Here is a 20,591-nt window from a genome sequence, read left to right on the forward strand (position 1 = left end):
ATGGTGATTTCTATTTAAATTATAATGATCTCTAAATGTGCATCTATACATTTAAATTAGCATATGCAAATTTTATGCAAATGAACATCCCCTTTTGTCCTATTCTTTGGCGATGCCCGTCTTCTTTTGGGGTGATTCACAAATGGCCCCCCTAGCCCACACAAATGCATGGACAGCATGGGTGGATCAGAGAGGAGCTGCGTGATGCAGGGCTGGGGATAAAGGCAAGATCTGACAGCCTCTTTTAATACAGTGTACCCCTTGATGTGAGTAACATGGGATGGGGGCTTCTTTCTTTTTTTGAATATATTTTTATTTATTTTATCTTTATAAACACTACCAAAATTACCAACAACCTACTCAATACTTCACTTCTCATCCATACAATATTTTAGTTAGGACACCATAATAACAGAAAGAGAAGAAAGAAAAGAAAAAAGAAAAATAAACTCCAACATCTCCCAACCTCCAATGGTATTCTATTTAAAAAAAACCTATATCTATTATACAATCTTACAATTTAGTAAAACAATCTTTTATATCAACGAAACAGTTCTACACTTCATTCCCAAAAGCCTGAATATTAGTAATAATAATAACTTAAGATATAAAATAGGAGTCTCATTACAGCTTTTCGCGTTGGTACAGCCCTGGGGAAAACCCTGGCATCCAGCTCCTCCACTATCACTGGGGGGGTTACCTTACTCCAGGCAAAAATCCAGAGCTATTTGGCCTTGCCCCCCCCTTCATTTCTAGGGGGGAGATTAAAAGGTTTTTCAACCTTTTAAAAAGCTGTTTGAGAAAGCTCCCACGGAGAGCCCGTGGAAGCTGCCAGGGCTACATCAGTCCCAAACCGGAAGTGATGGGATGGGGGCTTCTAAGTCACACAAATCTAGCCTAGCGAGCTTCTCGCGGATTCTTTTGTTTTCTTAGGTGTTGGCCTCTTCGCAGGTGTTCTGCTCTGCTGCTGCTCTCCAAGTTTAACTTGCGCATGGACCTGCCAGACAGTTGGGCCTTTTTGTTCTCTCCCTGTACTAGGAAAAAGGAAGTGAATATCACATCAGGAAGTGGTTGGGCAATTGTATTGCTAAACCCGTAACTGGAGCAGAAGTCATCAGAAAACATCTCCGTTTGGCTGACGGATTGGCTCCTGGCCTGCTGCACTGTTTGCAAACTCCCCAGCCCCCAAAGCACAGTGCACACCCAAGCTGACAAGTAACATAAGTTGCAGCTAACATGCCTACCGCTATTTAAGAGTACTGAAGCCCTCCATAAGGGCCAGCGCCAAGGGTAGGCATGGTTGGGCACCTGCCAAGGGCCCACACCCCAGCAGGGATCCACTGACAAGAGCCCCCTGGAGTTGCTCCTCCTCTTCACCATTGCAGCCTGCTTGTTCCCCTGCCTATCGCTCCGGCCCAGACAACGGCGGTGGGAAGAAGGAGGAGCAGGAGATGCCATGGCCTGCTTGCTCCCTGGCTCTCTACTTGTCAAGCAAGCAAGCCAGGACAGCTAGGCTGGTGAGGACGAGGGAGAGGGCCTTCTCTGTGGTGGTCCCCACTCTGTGGAACTCCCTCCCTAGGGAACTCCGCCATGCCCCCTCTTTAATGAGCTTCCGCCACGTATTGAAAACTTGGTTATCCAGGCAGGCATTTGGGGTGGGTTAGGGTATTTTTAGACGATGTTTTAATGTGTAATTTTACTGTTTTAAATTGTATTGTTGTACATCCCCCAGAGTGGCCGGATGACCAGCCAGATGGGCAATCAAGAAAATAAATAAATAAATAAATAAATGGGAGCAATGATGAAAAAGACGATAAGGAGCAAGAGCAGCTGGTGACAATGCTGGTGAGAAGGGAGACTCTCTTTTGGAGGGCCTCCATTAAGGGTGTCTTGCCCAAGGGTGCTCAAAAACCTGAAGCCAGCAGTGAGCTTGATCTTATGTCATTGTGCATGCAGAAGAGCAGGCAAAATTGGGCAATACATCATCACAGCTGGGAACTGTGCTGGTGCTGCCAGCTGACCCAGGACTTGTGCTGGGCTAGCGCTGCTGGTGCTCCTAATGCTAGCAAGTGCTGTCATCACTGTATGCATTGGAGCTGCAATGCGCAAAGCCATTATGCAGTGCAAGGAATAGGTGTGGGGTGGGGAACCTCAGGCCCACAGGATAAATCTGGCCCTCCTGGGGTCTCAACCCGGCCCTCCAGGGTTCCCCAGACGGCCTCACCTCTTTTCCTAGGAAGCACTCTCTTTCCCTGACCCCCTAGCTCGTTGTATGCATTGCAGCTGCAATGCGCAAAGCCATTATGCAATGCAAGGAATAGGTGTGGGGTGGGGAACCTCGGCGGGGGGGGGGGAGTCATCTTCCAGTGGTGGGTGGGGCCAAAAAGAGAAAGGGAGGCACCAAACTACCAAAAATACAAGCGTATTTTGACTTAAAGCTCTTGCTACCAGAAACTAAGCTCAACCCCAGACAGCCACACCTTTTTTCCTAGGAAACACCCTCTTTCCCTGACCCCCTAGCTCGTTGTATGTAGAACAGCGCCTTCTCCACCGGAGCTCCCCTGGCTCTAGAGTTCCCTTTCACGAGAGGTGCATTTGGTCCTTTCTTTTTCTCCTTTTTTGTGGGTGGTAGAAGTGTGCGCCAACCACAACATTCAACTTGGACCCCAATCCGATGCTTTGGAAATTGGATCAGTTTGGCTCAGACCAAGTCAGAGGCTGTCCACTTCAGCTCCAGTACCAAACTTGAGTTGAGATTCAGAAATCCAAGTCTTCATGCCTCCCATTGACTATCACGAGAATTTTTTTTTTAAGCTATAACATTTTTTCTTTGTCAGAATGGGATGAAATTTGCTGTTATAGTAGCCTCTTTAGCCTCTTAGGGTGAGATTATGCCTGTGAAATTTCAGGAAAACAGGTGCACCAGTTTTTGTGGTATGCATCTTTACATTTTTATGTTTTTTTAAAGCTGCCAAGAGTTAAAAAAGCTGATAGCCTTTTTATTCTTGGCAGAATTGAATTAATTTTGCAGGGAGAGTTGCCTCTTCAGAGTGGATTAAGCATGCCATGTTTCAGGTGAATAGGTAAAGGACTTCTGTGCAAGAGCAGCCTTTACATTTTGAGGTTATCCAAAACAGGACATGTTTATCTTCCTGTGTTCCTTGTGGACCATTGTTCTGAGAATTACAGACATCCTAGAGTTGGTCCTGAGTAAGAAATATGCAATGTTTCAGAAGGATAGGTTCAGCTTTGTATGTGGAACGGGAATCATCAAATGTTTTGGGGGGATTGACTTGCTTCCCCTTCCCTCCCACTGTGGTTTTTTGGGCAATAAGTATGAAAATGATGTACTTCATAGAGATGTCCCCAGGCAAGAAATCTGCCCAGTTTCAGAAGGATAGTTGCAGGGGCTCTGGAGTTATGATGAGTGAAAATGAATTTGAGGCTCTCTCTTTTTTTTTAACTAGCGAAGCGTGGTAGTGTCAGAAATAATTATTTTTCCACTGCAAGAAAAGGCATGAGCGAAGGATTGATTTCATGACTGAGAAAGGGAAGGATGGGGAATTTGAAATCATGAACAACTAGAACTTGACCCCAGCCCCAACCCAACACAGGACCTCCGACATCATACATGCCTGCTACAGAACAAGGGAGCTAGGAGACACAGTTTAGCTTACAATCCATCCCCGCAAAGCCCAGTGATTGGCGAGCCCCTGGTAAAATGTGCCCTATGATTCAAAGATGGACCTGTCAGTCATTCAGCAGCCACTCTCTCCCTCATCAGCATTTAGAAGAAGAAAGCAAAAGACAATATTTCGGAGGCACAGTGTCCACTGTTCCAAAGCCAAATTGTGAACAAAGCTTCATGCAGGTTCGGGCCACTTTGGAGGGAAGCCTGCTTTGCCTCGGGAGGCATCAGACACGGTCAAAAGGGACCCGATTCAGCCTGGGCTCTGGCCAAATCCAGTGTGCATCCCTAACCAGTGGTAAAAACGATTCTTTGCCACATTGCTTTTTTAATGATACCTGAGGCTGTTGCTTTTTATCCCTCAGTTCTCCCATTTGGCTGTTTTTGTAGTGTTATTCTTTGGACTGCATGATTTGGGATGACTGTTTCTCATTTGTATTCTTATAACATTTTCATGTGCTGTTCAGCTCTTGGGGGGAGGGCATTGAGCACCAAATCGGCTTTACCAGTACACTTTAATAACAAAAAGCCATGTTTGCCTCCTGTACTTCATCACAATCATTTCCTTCTCTTCCTGAGTTCAGAGGGACTTACTCCCAGGTAAATGTGTACAGCAGCGGAGGCTGATGGTTTCGATGTCAGTGGGGCGGGGAATCCGCTCCAGGTTTCAGTCAGAACAAGTCAGGAGAAAACACCTCTAGCCTGGAGGGCTGCAGCTGTGTATAATCATGGAGTGAGAAGACACCCCAGAGATCATCTAGTCCATCTCCCTGCTCAATGCAGGCTCTGCACTGCAGGGTGCACCAACAGCATCCCGGACAGATGGCCATCTTGCCTCTGCTTAAATCAATGGGGACTGGTGGTTCTGATGTCTATGGGGCAGCGAATCCACTGCAAGTTTCAGTCAGAACCAGTCAGAACTCTAAAGGAGCCATCCAAGGTGCTTGGATAGCTCCTTTAGAGTTCTGACTGGTTCTGACTGAAACTTGCAGTGGATTCGCTGCCCCATAGACATCAGAACCACCAGCCCCCACTGGTGTATAGCAGGGGTGTAATCAGCCTGGGGGAGGGTTTTTTTTTGTTCAGCTCCCGCCAGGGGGTAGCTTCTCTCGGGCAGCTAAACACAGTCCCAGGCCAGGCCAGTAAGATGGTGAGTTGGCCCACCTGCCTCGGTAGGATGTCTTGGCTGCCTTCCTCTGTTTGTCCGGGGCTTGAATTTGGCGGTGTCCTAGATTTTGTGCATTCCACCCCCCAACCACAACTATTCTAGAAAGTTGACATGCCTCTCCTACAGCTTAGTTCCTGGTAGCGAGAGCTTTAAGTCAAAATATGCTTGTATTTTTGGTAGTTTGGTGCTTCCCTTTCTCTTTTTGGCCCCACCCACCACTGGAAGATGACTCCCCCCCCTCCCCGCTGAGCTTCTCCAAAACTGAATTGGGCCCTCAGCCTGAAAGAGGTTCTGCAGGCTCGCAGAATTGGGTAGTATACTGGCATCTTTCCAAGCCGTTACTCGCTCTAACTCCCCTGAGGATTAGCTTACAACTCACAGCCACTTTTTCTGCCGAGGGCCACAAGGGAGCGACTCTCCCTCGGCACCCAGCATAAATGCAGAGCACAGACAGGAGCGGGGAAAAGGGACACAATGCTAGCACCCCACTCTGTTCATGCTGAGCGCTGAGGAGGAAAGTGCCTTTCCCTGTTGCCCAGCCCAAATGCGGAGTGCACCAGCAGGGAAGGGGTGGCAACAGCCGGATGCTGAGGAGGTGAGGCAGGGAGTGCTAGATCAGCAGCGGCAGCAGCAGGCCCAACATGAGCGGAACAAAATGGGTCAATGGGCCACATGCAAGTTGCGGCCTGCGTGGCATGCGGTCCGGCCCGAACATCCGGCTCAAATGAAACGGCTGGAATTATCACATGGCCCTTTGCAGATCCTCTTTATCAGCACTTTCTCCTCCCATCTCCAGAGAGACTGTCAACCTCCGTGGCGCACGGAACATCGGTCGGAACAACCGGGCTGGACTTTGTTCAGTTGACCAGATGTCAGATTCTGTTTGCCTGGTCTTGGCTGACTCTCCGGCCTTGGCAGACAGCCTGAGCCGTGGCTTTTAGTTCACGTTGTGCCATTTTGTTGGCTATTCTCATGTCTCAGTCCCTCCCCTCCACACCCCTGATAGCATCGATACATTTGTCTATTTGCAGTGCAATCCTACTACATGTCTACTCAAAACTATGCTTTACAGTTCCACCTGTCAAAGCAGCCTTACAATAATTCTAAGTAAATGCATACGTAACTACTGGCCTCTGGGAAGATTCCTCTCCTCTGGATCCTTAGAGATCTGCTTCCAGTCAGAGAAAACAACACTGGGTTAGATGGGCCAGTGGTCTGACACTGTGATTCGGTTCACACAACACACTAACCCAGGTTCAGTGATTGAGTGCAGGTTATTGTCGAACCATGGATTGTTGTACTGTGGCTTATCGTGCTATCTGAATGCAGCGTGTATTCCACAGGGTGGCTTGTTAACCATGCCATGTGGCTTATTTTTCTCAAACAAGCCACCTTGAGAACCCATGGTTTGTTGTTGGGTTGTTCAGGGTGGCTAACAAGCCACACTGCGTGGTTAACAAGCCACCCTGTGGAAAATGTGCTACATTCACACAACATGATAACCCACCCTGCAGAAAACGCTCTGTGTTCAGACAATAAACAGAGAGAGTATCCGTCTGTAGGGAGCAATTTACTGCTGCATTTCAGACATTTTCAAAAAGGGGCCTTAACTGCCGTATGCGCCTCTCCCCAATCAGAGGTCCCACAAAAGAAGTAAACTAATCTACTCTTTTTTTAGGAAGAAGAGAAAAATAAAAGAAAGAAGAATAAAAGAAAAACAGAGCTGCTCAGCGGAAAAAAAAAATCTCAGAGGGGAACGAAGTTCCTGATAAAGCATCCTTTGAGCAAGGCAGTCGAAAGAGAACTGAGGGGGAAGGTGGGAACCCGCTTGGACATGCGCAGTAAGTGGTAGGGGAGGGTTCCCGCCAATTCCCCCCCCCCCCGAGGTTTAGAGGTTTCCCAAATAGGGCTCCGCGCAGGCACAGAGACCATATGTGTGATGCACAGCGAACATGAAGAACCCATGGTTCAAGAACAACCCACACTCAACCACTGAGTGTGGGTTAGCGTGTTGTGTGAACCCAAACAATATTAGGCAGCTTTATGCAGTCAAGAGCACTTGTTATGGCCCAGGCAACCAGGATCCAGCCCTCGGGCAGGGGTGTTGAACCTCAGGCCCGTGGGCCAAATCTGCCGCCCCAGTCCCAATTTGTCCCTCCGGGGTTCCCCAGATGGCCACGCCCCTTCTCTTGGCCACACCTCTTCCCCCACCTGCTAATCTCATGGCAGTTTCCCGACTTTTGTGGCCCCCCCCCCCGATTCTAAAAGGTTGAAATGCCCCTCCTGAGGGTTAGTTACCAGCAATAAGAACTTTAAGCTAAAATATGCTGGTGTTTTTGGTGTTTGGCCTTTTTGCCTTTGGTTCCAGCCACCACTGCAATGCGGCACCCGAGAGCTTCTCGGGAGTTGAATTTGGCCCTTGGGCTGAAAGAAGTTCAACCAGCGGGGGGCTGGTTGTCAGTGGGGCGGTGAAATCTACTCAGGGTCTCAGTCCAAACCAGCTATCCAAGGTGCAAAGCTCCTTTAGAGTTCTGACTGGTTCTGACTGAAAGCCGGAGCGGATTCACTGCCTCACTGACAGTGGAGCCAACAGCCTCCACTGGGTTCAACACCCCCTAATTTAGGCTTATCAGCTCCAGGCAATGGGAGGGTTTCTCCCGCATCTTTGCTTAGAAGGGAGAATTCTGCCAGGCCGGGCTCCTTCCATCCCGGTAGCACCGTAACAGGGAAAGCTGCCCAAATGCTGTTCAACCTTTTCGTCCATTAGGGTTTCCTCCCGACCTGAGGGACGCTTTGGTATTGTATTTCTATTCCAATTAGAGTCAGTATTTCTAAATGTGCATCTATGCATATATATTAGCACATTCACATTGCATGGAAATTATGTGTCCTCTCTTGTCCTCTTTTTTGGCAATGCATTTCCTCTTTTCCGCGGATGAGGAAGTGGCCGCCTTAACTGAGATGGGGTGACATCAGTGGGGTGGGGCGTTTTAATAGCAGAAAATACTTTAAAATCTTAGAGCAGAAGCCTCTTTTGTCCACCTTTCCCCCCCAAAAAGTTACAGCAAGTGCAGCTGCTCCTAGCAAGGCTTTCTTACTGTGACTCACACAACAGATGGCAGCATTATACAATAGGAACGGCTCGGAATCGCCTCTCCAAATTCTGTTGGCCATCTTCTTTCCCAGCCAAAGCTCTGACAGTGGTTGTCTAGGGGTGGGGGGACTAGAGCCATTTTCCCCAGGCCCCCACAAAATAAGAGGTCCCTGCTTCAGCCCCTGGACATGCTGTTGGATCCTGTCCTGTGACATTATTTGCCAGGTCCCCACACATGTATGGGTCCTTGTAGGTACAAGCAGGACACCCAGTATCGTATCTGCACCTTTTACCAGCTTTGGTTGGTACGGAAGCAATGGCTGTTCTTGGACAGGGATAGTCTGGCCACCATGATCCATGCTTTGGAAACCTCAAGATTGGATTGCTGCAATGCACTCTACATGGATCTTCCCTTGAGGAACAGCAGCTATGGCAGAATTCGGCAGCTAGGTTGCTGAGTGGGACAGCCTGCTGTGAGCTCAGAGGACTGCACTGGCTCCCAGCACATTACCGGGCCAGATTTAGGGTGATGCCATTAACATATATGGCCTTAAACAACTTGGGACCAGGCTACTTGAGGGACCACCTTCTCCTGAATGAACCTGCCTGTTCACTGAGATCTACAGATCAGGGCCTCCTGGTTGTCCCATCACCTGCACAGGTACATCTGACATCAACCAGGGGGAGGGCCTTTTCTGTTGTGGCCCCCCACCTTTGGACTTCTCTACCTCCTGCAGTGCAGCAGGCCCCATCCTTGATGGCATTTCAGGGCCTCATTGAAAGTCATCTGCATACCCATGCTTTTGCTGATTTTAATACCTAGCTTAGTGGATTTTCGTTGTTGTTTTTCTCTTTGTATTTTATTTTAATGGTCATTTTAAGGCATTGTGTACACTGCCCTGTAATGTGATCATGAAAGGTGGTTTAGAAATAGTTTAAATAAAATAATTAGTAAATATCTGCCTCAGGCCACAGTAAGTGACTGGCTTGCTCTGTCTGGGGAGAAGGGAAAGAAGGCTAGCAGTTCACCACTGTTACCCTCTACCTTTACAGGGAAATCAGCCCTCTGGGCAGCCCTGGCTCTGTAACAAACACCACTGTGTCTCCATACTGGGAGAAGCAGCACTGGAGTATTTCTGCAGGGCTCACAGGGACACAGCAACGGCACCTTTTTACTAGCAGGGATGATGATGTCATCTGCCACCCCCTCGGAATTCCCTGTTCCCTCTGCACTTAGCTGTAATCCGAACAGTAGCAGGGGAGAAAGTAATTTCCCAAGCAACAATATATTATTCTCTGTTATAACGCAAAATATTTTGGCATGCTTTGGTCTTGAAGGGGCAATTAAGACCTGTTGGCTTTACAAAAGACCCGCTCCTGGTGGAGATGAAAAATGCTAGAACCTGTTTGTTGATATGGCTGCCTGCATTTTTGGGCTCTTCTTGGAGGCTTGTCATGATGAGTGCCTGCACTTCAAAGCATACCACTACACCACTGTATTTCTGGGGGCTGAGCAGCTGAAAGATAGGAGCTGGGCCACGGCCAGGGGAAAAGGCACTAACTTTGGGAATGCTATTTAAAAAGATGCACAACCATAGCAACGTTCTGAAAAATGACAAACAACAATCCTTCCATGTGTGAACACAGCCTTCAGGCTGAATAACAGCCACTGAGCCTCAGATTTCAATTATACAGGAAAAGCTAGAGATACCCAGGAAGAGATCTGAAGATGCAATCCTAAACACACTCACTAGGGAGTAACTCCCACTGAACACAGTGGGACTTACTTCTGAGTAGACGCTCATAGGATTACGGTGTTTAAACTCTCAAGGAGCATCCACAACTGTAGTCAGGAGATCTTGTCCGCATGAACAATATAGCCGAGAATACACGTGGACTCCCGTTGTAAAACAGGTCCCAAATGATAATATTGAGGGTTGGATCCAGATGTATGCTGAGTCAATCCAGATGTATGCTGAGTCAATGCAGCCCCTCCATCCTCCTGAAAATGCTACATGCAGAAGGTCAGGAGATCTTGCTGAACGGAGTGAGCTGTGGTGTGCGAATGCGCGTGGGACCCCAAAAAATCAGGCAGAGGGAACTTCCGTGAGTTCAGCCCTTTCTCTCGCAGAAGCTCCCTTCCTGTAGCAGGGAATCCTGGATCCCGCCCTCGATTAGTACATGTATAATTTTGGTTCACATCAAAAGCCTGTCTTTCGGCTCGGCGTTAGGAGAAACCCCCTAGCAGTGAGAGGTGTTCAGCAGTGGACCAGAGTGTGTCGGGAGGTGCTGGGTTCTCCTTTGATGGAGCTATTTGAGTCAGTGGAGGCTGGTGGCTCTGATGTCCATGGGGCAGTGACTGATCCAAGGTTCAGTCAGAACTCTAAAGGAGCTATGCAAGGTGCAGAGTACTTTGGATAGCTCCTTTAGAATTCTGACTGGTTCTGATTGAAACTCGGAGTGGACTCACCGCCCCACAGACATCAGAGCCACCAGCCTCCACTGATTTAAGCTGAGGCCAGATGACCATCTGTCAGGGATGCTGCACTTGCACTGAGCAGGGAGGTGGACTAGATGATCTCTGACATCCCTTCCAACTCTATGATTATATACAGCCAAAGCCCTCCAGGCTAGAGGTGTTGTCAGGATTCCTTTGGCCCCCACTTTACTTCTACGCCTAAACATACACAGAGGAGAGGCTTCAGTCTACAGCTTTTAATCCATTACTTCACAGGGTCATACAGATGCAAATTCTCATTGACTCTCAGTCTACAAAGGAACGCCTTCAGGGGATTCAAAAGGAAGTTACGAGAGTTGCCCGCCATTTGAAGAGGGAGGTGGTCTGACTAGCCTAACTTAAGGGGGGGAGGTCCCTCTCTTCTCATGAGGCCTCTAAGCACAGCTTTTCATGCAAGGCCAATCGGGTAGACCGTCTAAGTTCCGCCTTGGCCTTCTTTCTCTTTGCTCTGTGCCTGCATCTGGCATCTTTTAGGTCATACTCCCCAGACCCTGCCTCTTCCTGTTCGCTGCCTCTCACGAGGTGTGTGTGTGTGAAGAGGGACCCTCATCCTCAGCCAGCTGTACATTTGTAACCTGGGAAGCCGGCCTACTCATATCTGGACTAGCCTGGGAAAACACCTCTCCCATGTCTGGCAGTCCTCCTTCAGAATCTGAACTGCTATCCCACTCCCTGTGCTCAGAAACACCCCTGACAGGTGTTTTCTTCTAGCCAAATAAGATAAGACATCCAGGACTGGGAGTTAAGTTATCACGGACGTGCTCAATTTGTGTCTGGGCTATACTGCTTTAGTCTGCAGATGAGGGTTCACAGGTCCCTATAGCTGAGCCTGGGCACTGAAACCTTGATTATCTGAGCCCTAGGGGGCTTCTAGAAAAGGGTTTTGTTGTGCAATCACCCTGCCCCATTTACAGAATTTTACATGTGGGAGGGGGCAGAACAAAGCCATGAACACAAGAACATAAGAAGAACCCTGCTGGATCAGACCAAGGGTCCATCCAGTCCAGTGGCCAACCAGCTGCCCACAGGAAACCCACAAGCAGGGCAGGAGAGCAACAGCACCCTCCTGCCCATGTTCCCCAGCAACTTGTGTACATAGGCATACTACCTCTGATACTGGAGGTAGCATAGAGCCATCAGAACTAGTAGCCATTGATAGGATTCTCCTCCAGGATTTTGTCTAACCCCTTCTGAAGCCATCCAGATTGGTGCCCATCACCAGATCTTGTGGTAGCAAATTCCATAGTTTAACTCTGTGCTGTGTGAAGAAGTCCTGTTTTCTCTGTCCTGAATCTTCCACCAATCAGCTTCATGGGATGATCCCTTTGGGTTCTAGTATTATGAGGGAGAAAAATGTCTTCCTACCCGCTTTCTCCACATCATGCAGTTTTGTACACCTCTATCATGTCTCCCTTTACTCACCTCTTTCGCAAACTAAACAATCCCCTCATAGAGAAGACATAGGTAGACATCACTGTCATCCATTTGTAAACCTCCCACATTTTCCCGCAGCCTTTCCCATGTTTGTTTCCTATCCCAAAAAATCCATGAAGGGGGGTAAGACAGAATAGGAGGGTAAGACAGAAATGGCACGAGGCCTTTTGATTGGCAGCGCTAGCAGGGGGACCCCTTACGAATTGCCGAAAAAAGAGGAAATGCAAAGAAAAGGAAATGCAAGAAGGGGGTACAAAGTTGCTTATAATTTGCATCTGCTTATTGATTATGTGTAGAAGCAGATTCAGAAATAATTATTATAATTTAAATAGAAATACAGCAAAACTCACCATAGTATGGAAGAGTGTGACCAGGTGACCTGGGGGCCTGCCCATTCAGTCTGCTTGCCCAGGGGCTACCTAGTGATGGACAACAGTTCTTATGGTTCTTTATCTTTAACCTGGACTCAGATAGGGCAGCCTTTCAAATAGAGGAGGCCTTCAAATAGAGGATGGTCCAGGGCTAGCTCAAGATACTTTGCTGCCTGAGAAAAGGACCAGATGGGCCTCCGTCCCATTTCATGTACAAAAGCTAACTGGATTGGCAGTTTAATATTTCTTCAATGTTAGCAATGGGATAACATCCACTGCCACACCTGAGGGCAGCGGGCAACCATAGGGGGCACAGGACAGACTGTGCACCTGCTCTCTCCTCCAAAACCTTGCTGCTGCCTCCCAGCATTTGCCTCCTGAGGCAACTGCCTCAGTCTGCTTAATGGTAGGGCTGGCCCTGGGATGATCCTCTGTAAATGAGGACACATGGCCACCCTAAGTGCTAGGGGCCCTCAATCTGGAAGCACCCCTAATGACTCCTGGCTCAAATTAAGTCCCACCAGGGAACAGAGACACATTGCTGAGGATTACGAAAGAACCAAAGACCTGATGCTATACAGCAGGAAAGAACAGGCAAGACATCAGCAAGCAATCTGTGCCATCAAACTGTCCATAGCTGCTCTCAGAAAGGATGATTGGGCTGCAATCCTCCACACACTGTTACCTGGGAGTAAGTCCCATTGAACTGAGAAGGACTCACTTCTGAGTAGACATGCATAGGATTGCACTGTTAGGGAGCAATCCTAGGGACACTTACTGGGGAGTAAGTCCTATTGAACTCAGCAGGGCTTACATCAGAGTAGCTACTGCATGTCTACTCAGAAGTACGTCTGAGCTCAAAGGGATTCACTCCCAAGTATGTATCAGATTGCAGCTAAACACACTCCCTTATATTTAGCCCATTACATTCTGCTGAATAAAAATATTTTTAGCAGCAGCTGCTGCTATTGTTATCTTGGGACATGCTGGTGTCTTACATTGTGATTTTATGACCTGTAGCGTGTTGCTGTAAAAGTTGCACTTTAATATGTTGTGAGCCACCTTAGAAGGGGTGACCCTGAATACTGAAATAAATACATTCTGAAACAAACAAACTAAAATAGATCCAAATGAGGAAGCCTCCTAAGTGCAGGGGCACTTTATTCTGAATATAGGGATGTGCTGATAGAATACTTTGGCGCAACATGGTCTGTTTACACATAAGTACCATATAAATGTACTCAGAACCAGCATGGAAAAGGGCAGGTAACAAGGGAGCAAGGCCATTAATCAAATCAAGGGGTTTTTGCTGGCCGGCTGATTCATCACGCTCAAGAAAGAGGAAGGTTACAGTGTGTGTGTGTGTGTGTGGGGGGTAGTTAGGAAAAGGGTAAAGAGGGGGACATGACAGAGGAACTCCCTGCCTCTGAAAGTCAGGCAGGCGGCAACAATGGGTTGTTTTCAGCTCTTTTCCAGGAAGCCTTCCTTGGTTAACCAGCCTCAGTTTTATTGACACTCTGTTTTTTAAAGAATAATTTTAATATCATGTTTCATCCTTTTTATATTTTGTTCATTTTATCTCTTTGATGTTCACTGCTCTGGAATCTGTTTAGATGTACAGTGGTATACAAATGTAAATAAAATAAATAAATATAAAATTACGCACACTGTGTAGAAAATGAATAGGGAAAAGATTTTCTTCTTGTCTCTCAGTAGCAGAACCTGGGGTCCTCCAGTGGAGCTGAATGATGGGAGATTGAAGACAGATAAAAGGAAGAACTTCACACAGTTAAACCATGCAATTCACTGTCACAAGATGCAGAGACGTGTGCCAATTTGGATGGCTTTAAAAGGGGATTAGACAAATTCATGGAGAATAAGGCTATCAGTAACTACTAGTCATGATGGCTACAGATTACCAGCAGTATGTGTCTGCATACCAGTCGCTGGGGAACACAAGCAGGAGGTTGCTATTGTCCTCACGTCCTACTTATGGGCTTCCCATTGGCATCTGGTTGGCCACTGTGGGACCAGAATGCTGGACTAGGTAGGCCTTTGGTCTGATCCAGTACAGTTCTTCTTAAGTTTTTATGAAGGCTTCCTTTATTTTGGTTTATTAGAAAACAGAACACAATTTCATGGGCACTCACTTTACAACAACATCCACCAAGATGAAGGAGGAGGCGATACATTGCATCGTCCCTCTGCATAGTCATGTGTATCCTTCCTAACACAGAGAGAGGCTTTCATAAAATACACTCTCAGAACATTGTCCTCATCAAGCAGAATATTCCATTAAGGATGATTTTTTTGGGGGGGGGGGGAAGGGTTTGTTTTAGAACTGGTGCATGATGAAAAGAAATCCAAAAGCTGAACTTCTTCTCTGCTTCCAGTGTTGGCCTCCATTGCAAAAGCATTAACGGAACTCTGTCAACAAAGAAATTGGCGACCCTTTGTCACTGATGAAACACAGAGATTTGTTTAATTGTGTTCAGAAATCTGGTTCTAATTGCAGAAAACGATCACTATTGTAATTTCAGGAGCTTTGGGCAACAAAATGAAGTGGGTTGGTCCTGATCTGAGATTGGGATGGCACTTTATTTGGGTGGGAAGCATTATTCCCGCTAGGTGTTAACTTTGCTCTGCAACGTTTGGTGGACGCAAGGTGAAAATGGGTTTCAATTTTCAACCCTGGCTGTTTCCGGAACTGCCTGTGCTATTCTTAAGCAAAATTATACTAGGGCTGAGTGACCCCCCTTCCTTTTGAGGCCCCATTCAGAGGGTGCAAAGGTGAAAGGGGGTCAGCTATTTTCAGGAGAGCGGGGGTGAATTTCAAGGGCAGGGGCACCAAATTTGCTGGCAATTCTCGTTGGGCCAGTGGCAACCATTTTTACGTTCGAGTAATGCACAATAGTAATGCTAAGTTGTGATGCTCTGACATTCCGAGAGGCATTCTGGGGGGTGGGATGGTGCCCCATGGATAGCTATCATTAAAATGGTGACTGCCATTTTCTTCCCACCAGAATATCACTTGGAATAAGGCTATGTCACAATGGAGCATTATTCTGGGGCGTTACTGAAAAATAAAAATGGCCACCTACCAAAGGAAGGCTGCAAGGGTAGTTGATGAGTACTGTCCTTCCTGAAAAGGTGAAAAGAGGGAAGGCAGTTTCACCCCCTTTTTTTGCCATAGAAACCTTCCCTCCATTCAGCTGAAAATTCCAGTGAGAACATTTAGCCTGGCACTATTGTGTGAAACAATCAATGGTATATTTTATCATGCCGAGTTCCCAATCACACAACCGCTGTAGACTGAAATCAGCAAGGGAGAATGCCATTTGATGTTAGGCTTTCACTTCTCACTGTTGGGAATGTTACAGCTTTGCCTGCAAGCTACTGAAAGGGGGCCATGTTGCGGTTAATTCATGGGAATTTTGACCACAGCTAGCCTCAAGATCTCTATAGCCTACAATGTGGTTTCTTCCTTTTGCTCCTTCTCTGCCCCCCCTCCCTGACCTCCACCACATGGGGTTGCACTCACTCCTGCCAGTGTAATGGAACACAAAATGGACCGAACAAACTCTTTTGAAACTCTATGCTATACCTGCATTGTATATGCAAGAATATTTGTGAGTAAAACTGTTTTCTTCACTAAAGAAAGGCGTGGCCTCCCTTTATTATACTAAGATAGCTCGTGGGGATGTGGGACTGGTAAATGCTCATTCTGTTTTGCCTGTTTGTTTTTCTCTGCTAATTACCTTTCTAACAGGAGGCATCATTAATAAATAATCCCATCAGTCATGCTCAAGATCAAACCCCGCTGAAACAAGGCCTTACCTAAAAGTGGTTACCTAACATTGCACAGATTCCGTAGCCCATGCTCAAGTTTATGCTTTTTATCACTTTATTGAACTGGTTAAATAGGCATAAAGGTGAATATGATGCAAGCCCTGTTGGCAGCATTCAGGTCAATGAGATGTCCTATTTTATTCCAGAAACCCCCTGAGCAGGATCTGTTCAAGGTGTGTTCGTTAAGGAATTGTTGCCTTGGTAGCTGATCATTAGGATGACTACCTCATTAGGAGAGAAAAAAACTCAAGAGTTGTCTTAGGAGCAGATTGATCTGCAGGAATTAGCAAGTGAAGCATTTCATGGCATGGAGAGAAGCATTGCCACCCGCAGATGAAGCTGCTTTTAAAGGCACAGGAGCAGCAGCCAATAAAAAAGTTGGCTTTCTCTAAGGGGAAGACATAACCAGAGCATCATCACCGTCTTTCCAGTGTTTATTGGTGAGTGCTTATACATATGTCCTCTAAACAGCACCACCCACACACAAGAGGGAGGCATCACAGGCTCAGGGCAAACACGAGGTTCTCGGCAGTACAAAAAATGCTAAAGGTGAAAAAAACAGCCCCTAAACAGCCTAAGGATGACTGTGCATGCTCAGTAGCTGTAGAATGCTGATTGCTGGGGGATGGAAAACCAGGCGGGAGGGGGAATGGAGTAACTGGAGATATGAACAGGAGATGCCATACCGCAACATTTTGTTGCAGCCAAAATGGAATTATTGAGAAACAAGATGGAGAACTGAGTGAATGCTCAGAATGCTGGGGATCTGGGGGAGACAGAAAATCACGGAAGGGGAAATGATACGGAGTATCCTGAAAGAAGGCATGGCTTACTGGCTGGCGCACTGAACAGAAGCACTCCCCAGCGCAACATTTTTGAGGAGTGTGGCTCAGTTGACAGAGACCCTGCTTTGCGTGCAGAGGGTCCCAAGTTCGATCCCCTGCATCTCCAGGCAGGGCTGGAAAAAACCCTGCCCTAGGCCCTGGAGAGCTGCTGCTGCCAGTCAGTGTCAACAGTAATGGGCTAGATGGACGAAGGGTCTGAGTCAATATAAAGCAGCTTCCCCTGTTCCTATTTTGTTACAGGCCCCACTTGCAATAAGGTAGCAGCAAACTCTGCTGGATCAGACCAAAGATCTCTCTAGCCCAGCTTTTCCCATGGTGCCCAGCTGGAGGTTTGCCTGGCACCTGCATTGTACTCCTTCCAGCCTCAGTGTGAAGACCTTTTTATTCTCCCAGTATTTTAGCATTTTAGCTTCCTAGTCTTTTAGCTTTAGTGTTTTAAATCTGTATTTTAAACCTCTGCATTGCTGCTAGGTTTTATTCTGGTTGTACTGTTATATTGTGGTTTGAAGATTTCATATTTTATACTATTTTATGCTGCGCTTTGTGGTTTTAATTTTTGTGAACCGCCTAGACAGCTTCAGCTATTGGGCGCTATAGAAAGGAAATTATTTTTTAAAAATTGACGCCTCTGGGAAGCCTACAAGCAGGGACAGGAAGGCAATATCCCCGTCCCTTTGTTCCCAGCAGCTCGTACTTGATGCCATGCTGCCTCTGAACCTGAATGTTGCCTACAGCCATGCCAGAACATAAGAAGAGTCCTGCTGGATTAAGCCAATGGTTCTTCTAAGTCGGGGTAAGCAACTTGTGGCTCTCCAGATATTTGGCCTACAACTCCCATCATCCCTCACCATTGGCTATGTTGGCTTGGGCTGGTGGGAATTGTAGGCCACCGTATCTGGAGGACCACAAGTGACCCAGCCCTGATCGAAGCCTGTTGAGGCATCAGTGTTCCAGCTCTGTAAGTCGTTTTGTCTAATGGCACAGAAAAATCCATTTAGCCAACATAACTTTCTAATTCACCACATTCTGACAACACCCTCAACACTCCTTGACCACCTGCACACCCTCATTGGTCTGATCTCCATCCAAATAACCTCGTTCGTGCTGCTTCCTTCTTCTTTTGCAGCCGAGCATCTGTACATGTAACAGCTGTGTGGCAGGCAGAAGAGACTTCCAGCCAGCACAGCTTTGCCCACCATGAAGTGACCATTAGTGGAAGCTTCATCAGTTGGATTTCAGCCAGTCATGAAGCTGTTATAGACAAAGAAGACCTGCATGAAGAAGCAGTGATTGGTGAAGCTTCGCCACTTGGGTTTCAGCCTGTCACTAAGCTGCTATAAACGAAGGGGACCTGCTAGGGAGGGGGCAAGTAGCCACCAAAATTCAGACCGTTGAGTCAGTAGCTCCACTGAAAGGGAAAAGAGGCTGCTGAGGCAACCTACATGAGCAACAATCAAGTGTCACAAACCCCAGAACCACTATAACAAAATGGCCACCCTCAACAAAACACTGCAGAGGTCATGTCCTCACTTATTTTATTAAAAGAAGGCTAAATGTGAAGTAAAATATCTTAATGCTAAAAGGGTCGAGTCAGGTTCATTCCAGTAATTTCCTAGCAATAATTACGCCGTGCTGGGGGGAGCAACATTCCCGGGGGCTGTGATCCAGTAGGATCTTGCTCGTTGGGATCCAAAACCCGGACAGTCATCCCTGCGAATTCCAACGGCATCTTCTTTTTTGCAGCACAACTTGGGATGCTTTTTGCCTCTTTGCCAACCATGCCGAGGTTGGCTTTGCCGCGTCCCTTGATTTCTTTTGAAAGCAAAGCCTTAGGAGTCAGCGGACGCATAGGAGCACTTCTGCTACATTTAAAGCAACTCCTCGCAGCGGAGGAGAAAAACAAACCAAACCCCCAAATGCATCGTGAGCAATTGGCCACTGAAGAACAGCTGGTTAATGGTGACGGATGCCAGTCTGCGATTATGATGATCGGAGAGGTGGGGTGGGGGGTAAACGGCAATGCTGATTTCCATTGTCAACAGTGCAAAGTCTTATTTACACTCTCCAACACGATCAACGAAACCCAAACATTTCTTACCAAGGATATCCCCTCCCCTCTTCCCTCCCACAAAAGTTATTTTATATTGTTTCTAATGTTTAGCCCTTATTCCCCAATACCTGTCAGTACCAGATGCTAGAGTAGATGCAGCATCTGTTAAATAGGGAGGATTAAAACAAGAATGACAACAGTAAGAAGTAATTACAGTGTTTCATGTGACATAACAAGGCTTTTGTTCCCATTAAGTGTTCAAAGGCGCCAACCCAAGTTCAGGTCCTAAAATGGTACCATGTATCCATTACTGGAAGGGGCAATCGAGACGACGACAGTGACTGTGTAATTTCAATGAACTACAAATAAGTCCTTTCTCACTGACATGCTCCTTCCATAGCCAAAAGGCGTCGCTCGTGAAAACGGTGGGCAGGCACATTTTTCCACGCCGCCTGCGACCACCTTCTTGCCGTCTCCACTGGATCATTCAAACTACCTGGATTTCAGTGTGCAAAATCAAGCTAACCAAGAAAAGGTTTCTTCTCCCCCTTCAAACTTTGGATTGCCTTTCATCTGTCCATTCCTGTTTAGTGTTCTGGAGAGCTTGAGTTCTTTGCTCATCTACCTGGACGTAATCCACTCTTTGTTCTTCAGAGAAAAAGGGTTTCTACCAAAAGGAAGACAATTAGAAAAATGAGTCCATCTGCAAAACCTTGACAAGGATAAAGTTGGGCTTATGCCGATTTCCCTCCTCCTTTCCATCTTTAGCTGGTCTTTCTTTTTTCACCTTGAAGCTAAAGGTGACATCAGCAGAGAAGAGTGTCCTTCGCCCTACTACGGGTTTAAGACTCAATTCCCCATCTGTCACCTTGTAAACCAGCCCAGAACTGGCCAGGGAGACACAAAAACAGGCAGTACAGTACACTGGGCTTTAGATGAAGGGATTTTTTTTCTCTCTGTGTGTCAATTCCTTGAGAGGGCAAGAACAGAGTGAATTTCAACCCCTGAGGATTTCATCTAAATGACACCTACTGTACTCTGCACACAAGCAAAATAAAAAGTCAGCCTCTTGCTGCAGTCGATGGTACCTTAAGGCCTGGGAGGACAGTTTCACTGTCTATAATGTTTGCATTTTTTTTCAAGCCGTTTTTTGCACTGTCCCATTTCCACATCAGTTTGTGATTTTTTTAAAGCCGGCACGGAAATTTGCATGCATTTTTGTATGGCATTTCCCCTGAAACACACATTTTCCCCCAACGCTTCCCCCTAATAAAGATGTGGGAAACCTCATGCCTTGGTGCTAAATCCATCCCTCCGGTGTTTCTAAATAGGCCCCCAACCAGATCAGTGACAGCTGCGTTGACAACTCAGTGCAGATGTCAACCCAGGGTGTGGCCACTGTAAAAAAAAGGGCAACTCCATGTTAGGCATAATTAGAAAAGGAATTAAGAATAAAACTGCCAAAATCATACTGCCCATATACAAATCTATGGTGCGGCCAGACTGGCAATACTGCATAGAGTTCTGGTCACCACACATAAAAAAAGATATTGTAGAGCTGGAAAAAGTGCAGA

The 20,591-nt window shown here is 46.9% G+C and overlaps 1 protein-coding gene and 1 long non-coding RNA gene across 7 annotated transcripts in view; one reads left to right on the plus strand and one right to left on the minus strand.

Annotated features, from left to right (window-relative positions):
• The first annotated feature begins 1,524 nt into the window (after positions 1-1,524).
• LOC146338591 (uncharacterized) lies at positions 1,525-6,635 on the plus strand. The gene is made up of 2 exons (XR_014784851.1): positions 1,525-1,845; positions 6,535-6,635. It is a non-coding gene; the product is annotated as an uncharacterized LOC146338591 (long non-coding RNA).
• A 3,186-nt stretch (positions 6,636-9,821) lies between these two features.
• The window catches only part of GAB3 (GRB2 associated binding protein 3), a 137,777-nt gene continuing 127,007 nt past the window's right edge, over positions 9,822-20,591 (minus strand). For all 6 annotated transcript variants that reach the window (XM_084814098.1, XM_084814100.1, XM_084814099.1 and 3 more), the window contains one exon: positions 9,822-19,684. In XM_084814098.1, coding sequence (XP_084670224.1) covers positions 19,568-19,684 — 117 coding nt within the window. In that variant the 3' untranslated portion in view covers positions 9,822-19,567. The remainder of the gene's footprint in view (positions 19,685-20,591) is intronic.

This window comes from Heloderma suspectum, chromosome 9 (genome assembly GCF_057233095.1).
Source record: "Heloderma suspectum isolate Gila_16-S chromosome 9, 16-S_ref, whole genome shotgun sequence".
Classification (NCBI taxonomy): domain Eukaryota; kingdom Metazoa; phylum Chordata; class Lepidosauria; order Squamata; family Helodermatidae; genus Heloderma; species Heloderma suspectum.